The following is a 16,618-nucleotide window of genomic DNA, read 5'->3' on the forward strand; positions in this document are numbered from 1 at the left end:
GGTATGTCAGGAGTCTCGCTGAGGAAGTCGAGGGCCATTGAAATGTAAATGATCTCCGACCTGCTTACCGACCCCTGAAGAAGTTCTGCTCAAAGTCTCTTAGGTCAGCGCTATCCGAATAGCTGATGGCTGCCTCGTATCGGACAAGGATGGGCAGAGGGCTCGTTGGGCTGAGTAATTTGAGCAGTTGTCACGGCGGACGCTCCAAGTGGGCAGCTTCCCGTTGCTGGGTTGCAGGTGGCGGATGCTGATCCACCCATTGACGAAAGCCCACCCTGTTTGGGTGAGGTCAGAGAAGCTGTGGCAAAGTTGAGGGGTGGAAAGACACCTGCCACCTATAACAGTGCGGAGCTGCTTAAAGATGGCGGTGAGGCCATGATCCGCGGGTTGCATGCGGTCTTGACTGCCGTATGGCAGTCCGGTACCATTCCTCCTGACTGAAAGAGGGGGTTGGTCGTCCCTATCTGGAAAGTGAAAGGGGACCGACAGAATTGCAAGAACTACCGTGGTATTACACTGCTCAGTTTGCCAGGCAAGGTGCTTGTCCACCAATTGCTCATGCGAATTCACAGCCAGCTACTGAAGCTGCAGAGACCTGAACAGTCCGGATTCACGCCTGGTAAGTCAACAACAGACCGTATCCTAGCGCTTCGCGTACTGGTGGAGCGCCGACGTGAGTTTCGACAGGGGATGCTTACAGCCTATGTCGATCTCAAAAAGGCGTTTGACTCGGTGCATCGTGAGGTACTCTCGGATCTTCTGCGACTCCGTGGGATTCCTGCGAGAAGTATTTGTTTTGCTGACAAGCCTGTATTCTGGGACAGAGAGTGCTGTGAAGTGTGAGGGGGGGGGGGGGGGGCTTGTCCATCTTTCCTGTAAATGTGCGAGTGAGGCAGGGGTGTATCCTTGCCCCATTGGTTTGAAACACTTGTATGGACTGGGTACTTGGCAGAGGTGTGGACCAGAGTCATTGCGGAGCATTCATTGGCAATACCATGGTCATTAACCTTGTTTTTGCCGATGATGCAGTAATCCTGGAGGAGTCGTTGGAGGTTTTGGTGATGGCTCTCGAGGCACTGCACGATAAGGCGAAGCCCTTGGGATTTCATGTCTCCTGGGCCAAAACCAAGGTAGAGGTGTTTGGAGGCTTGCTAGATGAAACAGTACAGTCTGTTCATTCGTGTGGCGAGGACGGTGAGATCTCAGAAAGTTTCACGTATCTTGGTAGCGTAGTTCATAACAACGGTGAGTCTCACCCGGAAATCTTACGGCGGATCGGTCTGGCCCACGGTGTTATGGACTCGAGTATATAGCGTTGTCGAGACCCCTGTGCTCCCTGTCTTACTCTATGGTTGTGAGACATCAGCACTAAATGGGGACTTGGAGAGGCGGATTGATGCCTTAGCTAATAAATGTCTACGCAGAATCATGGGATATCGTTGGAACGACACACACACACACACACACACACACACACACACACACACACACACACACACACACACACTGCACTATTATGATCCGCTATTCCACTGCATATATTACCTGCATAGTCCGTCAACGCCAACTCCGGTTATACGGGCACGTAGCACGTTACCCTGAAGCTGATCCTGCTCATCGGGTTGTCTCTGTAAGAGACAATCCTGAGTGGAGGAGGTCAAGGGGACGCCCACGGAGTTCATGGATTGAGCAAGTCGATAGATCCTGCCGGGAGGTACTCGGGTTGGGAAGGGGGCCTATATGGAGACTCGCCCGAAGGGACCCCCGGGCTTGGCGCCGTAGGATGGGCGAGGCGATGCGCCCCACGGTGTATGTCCTCACTAACTGATTGATATAAGCGTAGCCAGAGCTTGTTTATGCTGACCATTCTTCATTTTCTCAATATCACTGGTTGTTAGAGTCTTGACTGTAGCAGCATCATTATATGCAGCCATTATTACTGTTTGGAATGTATTGTTTGGGTCAGATAGAGGCTTTAAAGCCGCGTTGCTAAGGACGCGTTGCTAGGGCTTACTGCACATGCGCATAAAACGGCTGGCGAATCAGGAGGGGTGTTAGGATAGTCACTTCCTTTTATCTGACTTTTTAGACTAAGTCCACCACCTCTAGATATATTAGGATGTCTTTCTAGGTCTTTGTAACTCTTGTGTGCTGTATGACACCAAGTATATACTGATTACGGTACTATGTAGCAGTCCAAACAGCAAAATAACAGTAGGGCTTTAACGTGGCTGTTGTCTTCACCGCAGCGCCTTTTACACCACACACAGGCACAGGAACGCAGATACGAACATAAACACATGCAGGAACTCACATATCAGAGACACACCATTTCCTGTCGACAGACCGACTTGGTCGGCTCGGCTGATGTCAGCTGATAGGATCGGTCTGTCGGCACCCTGCTACTGGCCGCCATATTGGCAGAGGCCCGTGCTCCTCCCCTTTAAGGAGGGAGCAATTTATAAAGAACTCATATATACACAAAAAAAAAAAAAAACCGAAAAAAAAAAACGTGAACGCACATGCCTAAATATTGACGCACACACAGACACAGGAATGTAGGCGAATGTACGTCTCGCCTCAGTTAGTGATAGATGTAGACGGATCTGGGTCATGCTGATCCATGGTGGATTGCCACATACTACCATGGTCTACAATTTATTCCAAGTAGGTGTTTGAGGTCGTGGATACCAATGGCGTTATCCAACCAGTTACAGTGCCCATGTTTAAACAAAGGTGGCCGTAAAAATGTAGACGGGGTAAAACATTTTCGGTGAATGAAACAATCTCCCCGTTTAAAAAAAAAATATTATGCACAAGTATGAAGAGCTCAGTTTTTTCCTTTACTCTTTTGCTTTGGCAAGTGGTTTGCATACATATTCGCTGAAATTATTTGAGTAAGTGCTTCAGGATAACATAACCTATAATGCACCAATTGGTATAAAATGATGTATTTCTGTGTCCATTGTTTATGAAAGTAGAGATGTCAGGGCTGTCTCGGGTCTTGCACTGACCATCCTCCATATACCATTTGTGTAAGTTATAGATCTTAGCCGGGGCGTCGCTGTGAAGCATCTCACAAAGGGCACAGTACTGCTGGGACACCAGTGCCCAATTGTCAAACTGCTGGTGGAACCTCTTCCATCTGTAAAGGGAGAAAATATATAACAGAAGCTGATCAGGTTAAGAGGAGACGGTGGTCGAGTGGTCAGAGTGCGGCCGTGGTGAGCCCGTGGACATAGCTTCGAGTCCCATCAAAACACGCTGATTTTTCAAGTCAAAACTGAGTGGCGGAAGATTACGACATGCTGCCCGGATGCGTATTTACCATTTGCCTATTCAAAAGTCTACCACGCTCTCCCAGGCCCGAGGTTCCTCCCCACGCGTGACATCATGATTGACGTCATGAAGCTCGCCAATCACAGCGCTACTACACAGTCTCTCTCTCTCTCTCTCTCTCTCTCTCTCTCTCTCTCTCTCTCTCTCTCTCTCTCTCTCTCTCTTCACATGGTGGATTAAAATAGTTAAATTCATCTAATGCAGAGCAAACTGAGACCTTTATTTAGATGAAAGAGTTATCTATTATATTGTGTTGTCATAATGAATATGAATTTACTTATTTATAAAGGGTATATTATATCTCTTCACTTGTTGGATTGTGGATTTTCCCATCACCATTTTCCCCCTCATCATTGTTTGCGCATATGGATGGTTTATTGTATATAATTGTTTTATTTCATTCACCAAAAATAAATTTTGATATTCATTTATAAGAAAGTTTTTTCTTACCAAATTCTCCCGTAACCTTCTTAACCGAGGAAGTCATTGGCGACACTTAATCAGCATCATAGAGGGGAAAAGTTATTCCTTTTACATGGAATAAAAACATATGGCATTGGTACATGAACAACTGTCCTAACAGGATTCCTGCTGGTGGGAGAAATAGCTATATTTCTTATTGCTCTTAGGATTTCAGGTTCACGTCGGTGTATGGTATGGTGAATGGCGTATGTACGCAGACCCGTATATACTTCATGAACGACAGGAGGCAACATCAGAGGTTTCGTCTCCTGACACACACACACACACACACACACGCGACCGGGTGAAAATAAGTTGGGTTTTTCTTCTTTCACGTGTAGCCCCTGTTCACTTAGCAGTGAGTATGTATGCGACGTAAGGCGAGTTGGGACCTCGTTGTCGCGGTGTGTTGTGTGTGAGTGGTCTGAGTCGTACCCAATTATCGGTCACTGAGCTCTAAGCTCCTTCCGTAGCGGAACGGCTGGCTGTCTCGAGAGAGACCCGCAGCAGACCAAGAGGTGAATTACACACACACACACACACACACACACACACACACACACACTGCACTATTATGAGTTACTATTTCACTACAAGTGTTAGTAGAGTTGGGAGTGGGCCTCTTCAGTGGTGGGAGACCAGTTCCATCCTCGGAGTGTCATTCCTCCGGACGTGAGGGACAGTTATTATTATTATTATCATAATGATAAGCTACTAAAGCCTCCCTTCAGGGTGCAGATACAACAAGTTGAACCACACAATATGCCAAAAGGTACTGGAGAAAAGCAAAGACAACGAATAGTTAAGAAAATGGCCAGTCAAAACCAAAAGGAGGAAAAATAAAATTATTGTTTCAAAAAGACATACACACGAGACTCAAATGTAGAAATGTCTGCAGAAAGGACATTCTCATTGGGTAACTGATTCCGTAAACTTGTCAACGAATTTTGTCGTACACAAAATCATAGGATTAAAAAGGAAGATCGTTTTGACTAAGAGCAAAACTCGTGGACCGGGCTGGAGTAAAAGGATCAGGCAAATCAGTGTGTAAGGGATGCCGATTATTCTTAAATACTTTAAATAAAATGCCGTGAAACAGATTCCATATCCGGGAGACTGTACCCGCAAAAGGTTCATTGGTGCGTCACCACTGGATAGCACCGTTCTCGTTTCCCATGTGGTGACTCTCGGAGATGTCGTAGGTTCGCCAGATGTGTCATACCCTGCACCTATGCCTTATGAAACACCACAAGCGCCACGACGTCCCTGTGGTGTTACAGGGACTCGACGGTGCTGTTTTTTTTTCTGACTTGGCTGGGGGGTCTGCAGCATCCACCAGTCTTACTGCCTGTCGCTGGATGCTGTCGAGTCTCCAACAGTGCGAGGCAGCACCCGACATCCACGAGAGGGTAGCGTATTCCGTAAATCCGTAAATGCGTAAATCCGGACCTGGGCTAGTAGAGCAGAAAACGCCCTTTCCTGTCGAGAAAGTTGGCCTCCCTTCGCAGGCAGGAGACCCTGTGGGAGGCTTTTTGGACAATGTGTTTGATGTGGCTATCAAACCGTAGCTCTCAATCCACTGGAGAGGGAGAGGGGATGCCACGAAAGCGTAACCGCCCATCCACTATTGGCCTGGCAGTGGGTGATCGAGACACCACCATTACCTGGGTCTTCTCCGGGGCGAAGATTACCTGTCAGCGGGTACCTCACTCCTGTAGCATCCTCAGCTGATGACTGATCTCGTCAGCAGTTCGCTCACTGCTGTCTTCGGAGTAGGTGCAGGAGAGAGGCCAAACATAAGCGTAAGCTGACACTGTTGGCAGTTGTCGAAGAAGATCAGCTACGTATACGTCCCACAGGACTGGCCCCAACACTGAAGCCTGTGGCATTGCCGCTTCCACTGGCAGGGACTCGGATCCCCGACCGTTGGCGACGACTTGGAGGGTCCTTCCTTGCAGGCAGTCTCCCAGAGGTTGAAGGAGGTCGCCTTATATGCCCATAGCGCTGGGCTTCTCTAGGAGGCCTCCGTGCCACACCATGCCAAAGGCACCCGCTATGTCCAGGGGTACGATGACAGTGTCCAGGCCGTCTGCAAGGGCGTCCTGCCAGCTCTTGGTGAGGAGCATCAGCAGATCAGAGATGGACCGGCCATGTCTGAACCCAAAATGTTGGTCCAAGAGGAGGTAGTTGTGGTGACAGACAACGTCGGCCAAGACCTTCTCAAACACATTCCCCATCACAGAGAGCAGGGAGATGGGAGATTGAGCCTCTTACCACGACGATGGTCAGATGTTTTCCCGTAGGCAGGCAAAGAATACTGTTGTGAGAGGGAAGCCATGTCGTGGGCACACTGCTTCAGCAGGTGCGGGCTAATGTCATCGTGGCCGGTCGCTTTCTAGGTGCCCACTGTAGGGTGGATCGATTTTACACTTTTTTCGATTTTTTCTATTATAATAGTGACAAAAAAACTTGCGCATTCATGAGAAAATCGCATATGTAAAATCTTACATTAATTGGTAATCATCTTCTGCCCCGGCAGAGCGATGAAATACATACTTAAGTAGTAAAAACGTCTTTTTCTTTAAATTTTAGAAATATTTCAAAATGCATCAACATTATTTCTAATAGCTACGAAGTTGATGAAAAAGAACTCATATGATCGTTTTTATAAGCACGTTGTCCTACTGTGGTGCCCCGCGGGACGCGACATCACTCAATACGATTTCCGCAGTATCACCATCATCCACCTCAACTTCCACCGAGGGCGACAGCGGTATAGAACGCTAAATATCTCCCCCCAACAAGAACATTCAAGAACACTCAAGAACAACTGAACACAGCCAGGCCTCCGGAGGGTTAACAAACGAGGCGCCAGAGCGTCCCCAGACCAGCCTCTTATCTACCAGCTGTCAACACGCGACCGACAAGTCACTAAAAGGTTCACGTAAGCCGAGCCGCTCGGTGATTCACTTCTCGCGTGGAAGCTACCCTCCTCACTATAAGGATTAGAATCCCTTAATTGTAAGCTACATACCCTAAGCATGCCCCTAGGATACTCACCCCTACGTCCCTTATACATAAAATCAATCGGTGCTCACCCTAGCTCATTAACTTGTAAATTCAGGCGCGTAACCTAGCCTTATAGACCATGCCGGTTAGGAACGGAAGACTCCCATGTTACCCCCGTTATGTATGTATGTATGTTATGTCCAGCCCCCTCATATATATAGACCATCCTGCAGGATAGACCTCAGATCAGCCAGCACTCTGCTAGCTCCCTGTACACTACCACACTCAGTTGTCCACCCTTAGACAACATGGGCAGAGCATTCATCTGTTTTACTGTGAGTATGGAGTGAAGCGGTACCGTAGAGGAAAGCGTATATATTGTGTTCTATTATATTAGTAGTTCTGTTTAGGATTATTAGAAACTAAGTGATTATATTTCTGTGACGATTTATTGTGTGATTTTTGAGAAGCTCTCAGTGTTATACCAGTATTAACGTCAGTAACCAGCAGTGAAAGAAAGCCTGAAGACTCACTGAGTCTCGTACGCCAGTCGCTGGTTTTAACAATATTTTTTTATCTTTTGTAATGTTAAAGTAATATTAAGGTAGACTAAAATAAATGTAAGAAAGGCTACACCGTTTCATCACCCCAACTTACGAACTCCTTTAAGTACTCCTAAAGTACCAGAATCTTAAGTCAATTCTCGCTAGTGCAAGCAGTGTGTTGTCTCCCTTTAGAGCCCATCAGCGGGTCTCAACACTACGTTAATGTCTTTTGCCCCCGGCAACAACGTCAAATGTAAAAAGAAAAAAAAACAGGTAATATATGTATTTTCCAGATCGACTCTTTGCCTTAAATAATGCATTTATATATTTCCCACAGCATTTATATAATTGCATACGCATGAACATATATGCGTGAACGTCGAGCTTCACCTTATACAGCTCCAACCACCAGCATTATTTTGGCAGCATTCAGAAGAGGAGACCTTGAAACGCAAGTACTGCACTGCGCTCCGTCAGTTACCCTTTGACTACGATGGAAGCAGGTGGGTAATTTCCAGCTGTCTCCTCGAGTACTCAGAGTGCATGTGTGTGTGTGTGTGTGTGTGTGTGTGTGTGTGTGTGTGTGTGTATATATATATATATATATATATATATATATATATATATATATATATATATATATATATATATATATATATATATATATATATATATATATATATATATATATATATATATATATATATATATATATATATATATATATATATATATATATATATATATATATATATATATATATATATATATATATATATATATATATATATATATATATATATATATATATATATATATACATTCAAGAACATAAAATCATTAGTCAATATATATATATATATATATATATATATATATATATATATATATATATATATATATATATATATATATATATATATATATATGGGTAGGCGGTGGCGTAGGTGGTAGCATACTGGGCTCACATTCACCGCGTGATGGACGACGCGAGTTCGAATCCCCACGCTACCACTCGGATTTTTCAGTCACCGCCGAGTGGCTTAAAACTACCCACATGCTGTCCTGAAGACCACCCATCAACCCGGACTCTAGAGGAAGCCGTCCAAGCGAATCAAGAACGAGTTCCGGGGGGCAGCATGAGCCAATGCAAGATGGCGCCACTATAAACTCTCGCCTGCGCCAGAACGGGCTGGGCCGACCATCAGGCCCCACTTGGAAGAAGCCTTGGGCCGACCATCAGGCCCCACCAGGAAGATGCCTACCGGCGCAACAGGCAACGACGTAAAAAAAATATATATATATATATATATATATATATATATATATATATATATATATATATATATATATATATGTATGTGTGTGTGTGTGTGTGTGTGCGTGCTCATTGGCTCAATCCCTCTGCTCATAACTTCGTTTGTTTTTCTCGTAACTTCTTTTTCTTTTGTTGTGTAACATGGTACATTATTCCTTAATCTTTACAGGATGGCTACCGCTACAACTAGAACATCGGTTACATGTCCAATATTTGGAGCAGGAAAAGATTTGCAATTGCGATCTTTTCCCACATGTGAAGATGTGATGCAATACTACCATCATGTGAGAACTGAGTTGAGATCATCAAAAAAGGAACCTACATTCAGAGACATCGCCGCTGTGGTCACGGAGAGACTGGAATACTTGTGGAAATTAGCTTTCATTCCAGCAGTTTCGACAGCACAGATAAATCAAATGCTTAAATGTTATCGTGATAAAATGGCTAACATCATCAAATCAATGAACGCGAAAAAGAAGAATGCATCGTTACAGAAAAAAAAAACTCGAGCCTCTCAAGGTATCACCTCACCACCTTATTCGACATATCGGCCTGTAAGTGCCCTGACTTGAGAAAATGCAGCTGCCCTTTTGAACGACGGGTAGCACTGCAGGAGCAACAGTTCTTACTCGACCAGCAACGTAATCGGAAAAGGGTACTATGAACTTGCAAAAAGATTGACAGCATTTAAGCAAGAACGAAAAACAAACCATCAAAAGCCGTCGACTAGCAAATAAGAAACTTTTCAAGAACAACTTTCTTCGTCAGCGTCTAGCGAAAGTGATCATCCTCATCTTATGAGCTAACACTGGGAAAAAAAAAATTATGAAAAGAAAAAATCTCTGTACTTGCTGAAGTTTGTGATCCAATGGGTGTCTCAGACAGAGCTGATTCATTTATTGTTTCTTCTGCGTTAGAGGATGTTGGGTTGATACGAAAAGATGATGTCAGTGCAGTGATTGATCGAAATAAAATAAGAAGAACCAGAAAAAGATAAATTTTCAACATTTTACTTATCCGTGCTGTCCAAACAGCTGGAATGGAAGCTAATTTTCACAAGTATTCCAGTCCACCACCGTTCTTTTGGCAGCATTCAGAAGAGGTGACCTTGAAACGCGCGCACTGCGCTGCGCTACTTCAATTGCCCTTAGTTAGTTGGAAGCAGGTCGGTGATTTGCAGCTGTCTCCTCGAGTACTCAGAGTGCATATATATATATATATATATATATATATATATATATATATATATATATATATATATATATATATATATATATATATATATATATATATATATATGCAATAATCATTCCACGGGAAATCGGAAAAGTACATCCTCAGGTCGTCCCACCGAGCTGAAGCAAAATGCCAGAAGCATCGCCTCTTCGGTGCGTCCAGAGGGTGTACAGGAGGGATAGGACAGGATACAGAAATAAGGTTGTGATCGGAGGAGCCCAACGTAGTATAATGGGTATACATTAAGCAGATGACTGTAAGACCAATGTGGTGGGTCGCAGCTGTGACCACTGTGCTCCCGGTACCTATGTTCTTTGGTCCTGAAGGTTGTAAGGTGTGTGGTTGCAGCCCTGTTGGTGCACTGGATAGCTTCTGTGATCATAGACTATTATTATTTTCATTATACTATTATACATTATGCTATGGAAATCCCCAGACACATACAAAGACCACATAGTTATGATAGGTTCATTTCATGCAGTATGTGCCTACTTGAAAGGGATTGGCAAGAAGATGGATGGCTCAGGATTTTCAGAAATCTTACCTAAATCAGGACTGAAGTCAAGTGGCTCCCTCCAAGGAGTACTCTCTGGGAAGAATTACAGGAGGGCTATGTACTGTCATAAGATGATGGCTGAGGGTTTGGAAAGAATGCTGCTCAGAAAGTTTCAAGAGCTGAAAGGTGGAGGCGGATTTTTACTACAGAATCTGCCAGATGAATCAATTACACAAGTGATGAACCTAGGTCAGGAAAGGCACCCTTGGAAAAACAGTGGCATTTTGGATGTCTTACATAGATCACATCTGGCTCATGCTTTCCCTCTTCAAATCAGTGAAGACAAACGACTTCTTCCTGTACAGAGCGTGTCTGAGCTTGATGGCAGATTTGTTTTATAGCTGTGACGGCCAAAATTATGCCTGATACTTGACCTTCTTCTCTGTGTATTTGGCAAACACTGAGGAGACGCATCCAGAAGCCACAGAACTGCTGCATCTTGGGGCCATTTGTGTTGCTTGGTCATACACTCCAGGGAATCAGTGCCCCGTCGATAAGACCATCGAGGAAACTTTCATGAAACATTCAAAGTCCCATGCTGGAGCAGGAGGAAGAGGTGCTGGGGTATCTGGTCTGCTAGGCAACTGTGAAGCCTACAGGCGTTGGGCAAAGACCGCTCATGAAAGATCTCAGTATCTGAAGGTGATGCTTCGGATGGCAAATATGGGACGCGAAACAAGAAGAGACAGCAGGCATCGTGATACCCGTGCATCCCAGGTTCGAAAAAGTGAGAATGCAACCAAGAAAGTCATCAGTGCTGTGGAGAGCTTCTTCAACCCATCTGAAGTCAAAGAAGATGTTCTGGTCTGCATCTTGTCTGGTGCCTCTGTACCGCCTGAGATTTCTGAGGACATTGAAACTGCTGAGGACAGAGGAAAAGAAGCCAAAGTTGAGTTCATAAATGAGAGATTGAAGAAGAGTGAAGATTTCTTTGCTCCCTTGTAAAAAAAAAAAAAAACGTACAACAAAATTAGTGAGTATAAACAACAGGGGAATGTTGCATTCAAGTTATTGGTCAAGTCACAGACACAACCAGAAAAACTGGACTTGCAAGAGCTCATGCGGTATCCACTTATGCCAGTGCCATCAGCTACTGGGACACCGGATGGACACCTTCTGAAGGTAGATAAAAGCAAGGGGTTTCACAGTCTAGTAAAAGATACAGAGGATGCCTCTGTTCCTCCTGATCAGGACACAATGAATATCGAAGACGGAAACGCCATCTTCCACTCGCCGAAAGAAATGCCGAGAACATTTAAGCAAATCTGTCAGAATATATTGTCAATTACCACAACTGGAAAATCAAGCGTGATATTCAGCACGGACAGTCACATGCAAGAGTCCATCAAGTCCATGGAGAGATCAACACGTGGCTGTGGTGAAATGCGGTTAGTTCAAGGAGAGAATACCAGACGACCAGAAAACTGGAAAGAATTTTTAAGCAACATCGAAAATAAGGAACAGCTGATAGAGTTACTCCTCAGGGTTTGGTGCGGTGACAAAAACATCCCGAAAATACAAAACAAGAAAATCATCACAGTTTGCAAGGGGAAGGCGTACGAACTGAAAGCAAATGGCGAAAAAGTGACTGTATCGGAAATTACATCTCTCGACTCAAGTCAGGAAAAAACGGACACGCTAGTGATTATGTACTCCTCCTATGCCCAAGAACAGGGATACCATTTTGTCCGTGTCAGAAGTTCAGACACAGATATCTTCTTTATTCTCCTGTATTATGCATCAAAACTAAAGATACATCTACTTTTTGATACAGGGACCGGGAATAAGAGACGCTTGATTGACGTCACCCATCTATCAAAAGAATTTACGCCCAACTGTTGTGCAGCCCTGCTCGGCCTACATCATACACAAGATGTGACACGACCAGCTCCTTCAAATATATAGGCAAAAGTAAAACCACTGAAGATACTTCAGAAAAAAAAAAGAACCAAGAAGTCTTAATTCAAATGCCTTGGGGAGTCTTGGGAGATTACTGATGCCCTCTTCCTCGCTCTTGAGGAATTCACACGCTCAGTGTACTGTAGGAATACAAAGATTGACCGCCTTAGGTACGAAATGCTTATTTCAAGATCTGGTGCCCCAGGAAAGTTGTTGGATTTCAAGAAAAATATTGATCCTTCAGCACTTCCTCCCCAGAAAGTTTTCTTGCAGGAACACATCAGGAGAGTTAATTATCAAGTTAGGATCTGGAAGAGAGCACACTGTCCAAAGCCTGAAATCCCCCATCCAACTGCGGATCATGGATGGATGATGAACAATGGAAGACTGGAACCCCGGTGGCTCAAGGGAACTCCACTACCCGCAAGTTTGGCTGACATACTTGAGAAGGTCGGAGACGAGGATGATGATATGCCAGAAGATAACGACAGTGACAATTATTATGACAGTGACAAAGACCTCAGTGACATTGATTAATAACTTTGTATCTGAAATATAGGTGAAGTTTGAAAGTAATACACTAACTGGGTAGCCATTAGCATTTTGCACTTACAACTTGAGTAGATATTAGCGTGTGACAGAGGGAGCCTACGTCATCCATTATAATTTGGGGGTTTTCTGGTGTCTTTCATATATTTTCAATGTGTCTGATGTAAAATTCACCCATTGCAGATATTTTGGAATAAGATTAATTAGGTGCCGTTCCTAATACAAGGTGATTCACCTTTTTTGACCTTTGTATGGAACTAATTTTTATATAATGACAATATTGAGGTGAATCATATATTTTTCGTTAAAACTTTCCAATAAAGCATTTATTTCATGGTAAAAGTTGGTTTGTTGTGGCACACGTTGCTTAAACTATTTTATACCCTTACCACTAAATAGAATCGCCGATTTTCCTTGCATTTTTTTTAAATATGACCTTTTTTCCGTTTGTCACAGAGTCCTTAGTTTAAAAAGTAACTGAATATTAGTCGGTTAACAATGGAAAGGGATATCTTTGCAACATATTGTAGGCTCCAAGCTGATTAATCACCAAGTTCAATGCTACAGTGGCTACTTACACACCAGGATGTCAGATTTAAGGTTTTCCCTAGAATTTGTGACTTTTTGACCACTGTTGACCGACTTATAGGCACAATTTGCATAGTAACCATTTCAAAATAGGGAGAACGGGGCTGGTTGTCACACGGGTTGGTTGTCACAAGTGTTGTATTTTGGGTCAATAGAGGGCAGTAGCAGTGCAACCACTGTTGCCATTTATATACAGCCTGCCACATGTCCTGAGCTCCATCAGTAGTCCGTGGGAGTGCTTTCTGTGAATTTTCGCAAGTTTTTCTACTTTTTGCCCTGGTAAGTTAATTTTTGACATGCCACTATATTTGTCACTATAAGTAACTGCCTATAGACAAAGAAGCTGTAACTACTGTGTTGAATAGATATACATTGTTGCTTCAAAAGAGCATATAATTGATTCTTGCTGAACAGCATGTTTGATCTGTTTACATCAATAACTGTACAAAACTCTGTTGGGGCTGGTTGTCACAGAGCATGTGGGGTTGATTGTCACATGTGACAATCAACCCCAATAACAGAATAGCATCATACTATTCATGATATGAGAAGTAATCTTAGATTTCGCCCATTTTGGTAAGTTTGGAAAAGTGTATGGGTTCGTTTTAGTTATCTCCTGGCATTTTATCATATAAAAAAACATGTTCAGCGTAGCCTATTCTAAATACCAAGATTAAATTTTCTTTTCATTTTCAACAAGAATGTGTTAGGTAAGGATGTAGGCCTATGGGTTAGGCTAATGTACAAAATGCTAGCACTAGACCTAGCTGAACTGGGTAATAGCTTGGCTACCTGAATGAGCTTCTATCTGCCCATCCAGGTAGCCATCAGTTGTTCCTTAGAGGGTGTAACTCACAACTTAGTAGGATGTGTCATACTATGGTGTTTGCCCCCTACTAAGAAGAAGGAGGCATTCTAGCATACGTTAGGTAGGGATCCCTGATCTCTTTGATCTTGACTTAGCCCAATGAACGAGTAGCTATTTTTTATTTATTTATTTTTTTTTTTTTGTAAAAAGAAAAGAAGTAAATTTAATCGAACATGTTTCACTGGGTATTTAGAACATGCTAAACACGATGGTATACTTTATTTTGTGATGAAATAAGTAAAAATAACTAAAACACTTTTCCAAACTTTATTACTCTTATTTTTGTCATTTCAGGTAGGCTATTTGTGGCAGTGATGGTTCGTAACTTTAAGAGGAAGAGTGACAAAGGGCAAGTGTTCACTGATGTAATGCTTCAGGCTGTCCGCCAAGTGAAGTTGCAGCACAAATCAATCAGATCTACAGCAAGATATTTTGATATATACTACAGAACACTGTCTCGATACTGTGAAAAAAATTAGTCATGAAGAAATTACCGGAAACAACCCTATACCTCAAACCTCTGTTGGCTACATAAGAAATAGGTTAATATTCACTGCAGAAATATAAAATCTCTTGGTGGATTATATCTTGAAGGCATCTGCTATATACCAAGGTTTGTCGCCAAAAGAAATTCGTAAGTTGGCTTTTCAGCTGGGTAAAGCAAATGCTTTATCAGTGCCATTGAAGTGGTCTGAAACACAGCAAGCTGGAGGAGACTGGTTTACTGGTTTTCTAAAGCGTCACCCCACACTGTCGATCAGAACCCCAGAGGCAACAAGTTTGGCACGTGCTAGCAGTTTCAATAAGACCAATGTGAGTTTATTTTTTGACAAACTTTTTGATGTACTTAGTCGTTATAATCTGCAAGCCAAAGATATATGGAACATGGATGAAACTGGTGTCACTACAGTTCAGAAGCCTGAGAGGGTAGTGGCACGCCGGGGTTACAAGGAAGTGGGATTTCTAACTTCAGGAGAGAGAGGAACACTTGTCACCATTGCCAAGTAACAGGAAATAGTGTCCCACTTTTTTTTTTTTTTCCAAGGGTCTACTTCAAAGATTATTTCCTGAAAGATGCACCTCCAGGCAGTAAAGGTGCAGCCAATCCTTCGGGATGGATGAAAGAAGAAAGCTTCTGCATATTTTTGAAGCATTTTGTTGAAAATATCAGATGCTCAAAGGAGCATCCAAGCCTTCTGCTATTAGATAATCATGACACACCTTTCCATTGATGGTCTGGATTATGCAAAATATAATGGATTAATAATGTTGTCCTTTCCACCTAACACCTCTCACCGTCTACAACCTCTTGACAAATCAGTGTATGGGCCATTCAAAAAATTTGTCAACAATTCTCGTGATGCCTGGATGGTTAATCACCCAGGCCAGACAATGACTATTTATGATATCCCTGGAATCATCAAGACAGCATATTCTCTTGCTGCAACACCAAACAATATCACAGATGGATTTAGATCAACTGGTATTAGTCCTTTCAATCGAGACATAGTCAGTGATGCAGACTTTGCTCCAGGTTATACGACTGATCGTCCGATGATCAATAATGCCACTGTTGCAGATCCTAGTATTGCAGACAACAATGAGGTTGATGGTCAATATAAAACTGATAGAGAGACTCAGCCTGTGACTGATAAAGACCAACAGTCTGACAGGGATGTTGAACACCAGCCTGTGACAGATAAAGAGGCCGAGCCAGGATCTAGTAATATAATCCCTAATAGGTCTACAACAAAAGAGCCAGGAACAAGCACATCAAATGACGACAATACTGAAACAACTTCAGAAACTCAAAGTCTAGGTTTGACAACTCCTGAGAACATCAGACCATTCTGCAAAGCAGGACTAAGAAAGAAAGCAAGTACAGGAAACAGTCGTAAGCGTCAAACAGCTGTCCTGACTGATACTCCTGTCAAAGAGTCTTTGAAAGACATGAAGATGGCCTCTAAAGCAAGGAACAACACAGGCAAGAAACTATTTCAGAAGAAATCAAAGAAAGGAACAAGGAGAAACAGTAGAGGCAAGGGAAAGTCTCAAGCAAGCACACCTGAATCCTCAGAAGATGAATAATGGTTCTGTCTTGTTTGTATGGAGCCTTATTCCAACAGCAGGCCTGGGGAAAAGTGGGTGCAGTGCCCCAGCTGCAAACTGTGGGCACATGATGACTGCACTCCAGGAGGATCCTACTATATTTCCCAAAATTGTGATTCGGAATCAGAATGAACCACAAT

At 43.2% G+C, this 16,618-nt stretch overlaps 1 protein-coding gene across 1 annotated transcript in view; it reads right to left on the bottom strand.

The window, feature by feature from the left end:
- Positions 1-893: 893 nt before the first annotated feature.
- The window catches only part of LOC126981378 (alpha-(1,3)-fucosyltransferase C-like), a 108,869-nt gene continuing 93,144 nt past the window's right edge, over positions 894-16,618 (bottom strand). The window contains exon 7 of the mRNA XM_050832404.1: positions 894-3,145. Coding sequence (XP_050688361.1) covers positions 2,890-3,145 — 256 coding nt within the window. The 3' untranslated portion in view covers positions 894-2,889. The remainder of the gene's footprint in view (positions 3,146-16,618) is intronic.

The sequence above is a fragment of the Eriocheir sinensis genome, chromosome 47 (assembly GCF_024679095.1).
Source record: "Eriocheir sinensis breed Jianghai 21 chromosome 47, ASM2467909v1, whole genome shotgun sequence".
In the NCBI taxonomy this organism is placed as follows: domain Eukaryota; kingdom Metazoa; phylum Arthropoda; class Malacostraca; order Decapoda; family Varunidae; genus Eriocheir; species Eriocheir sinensis.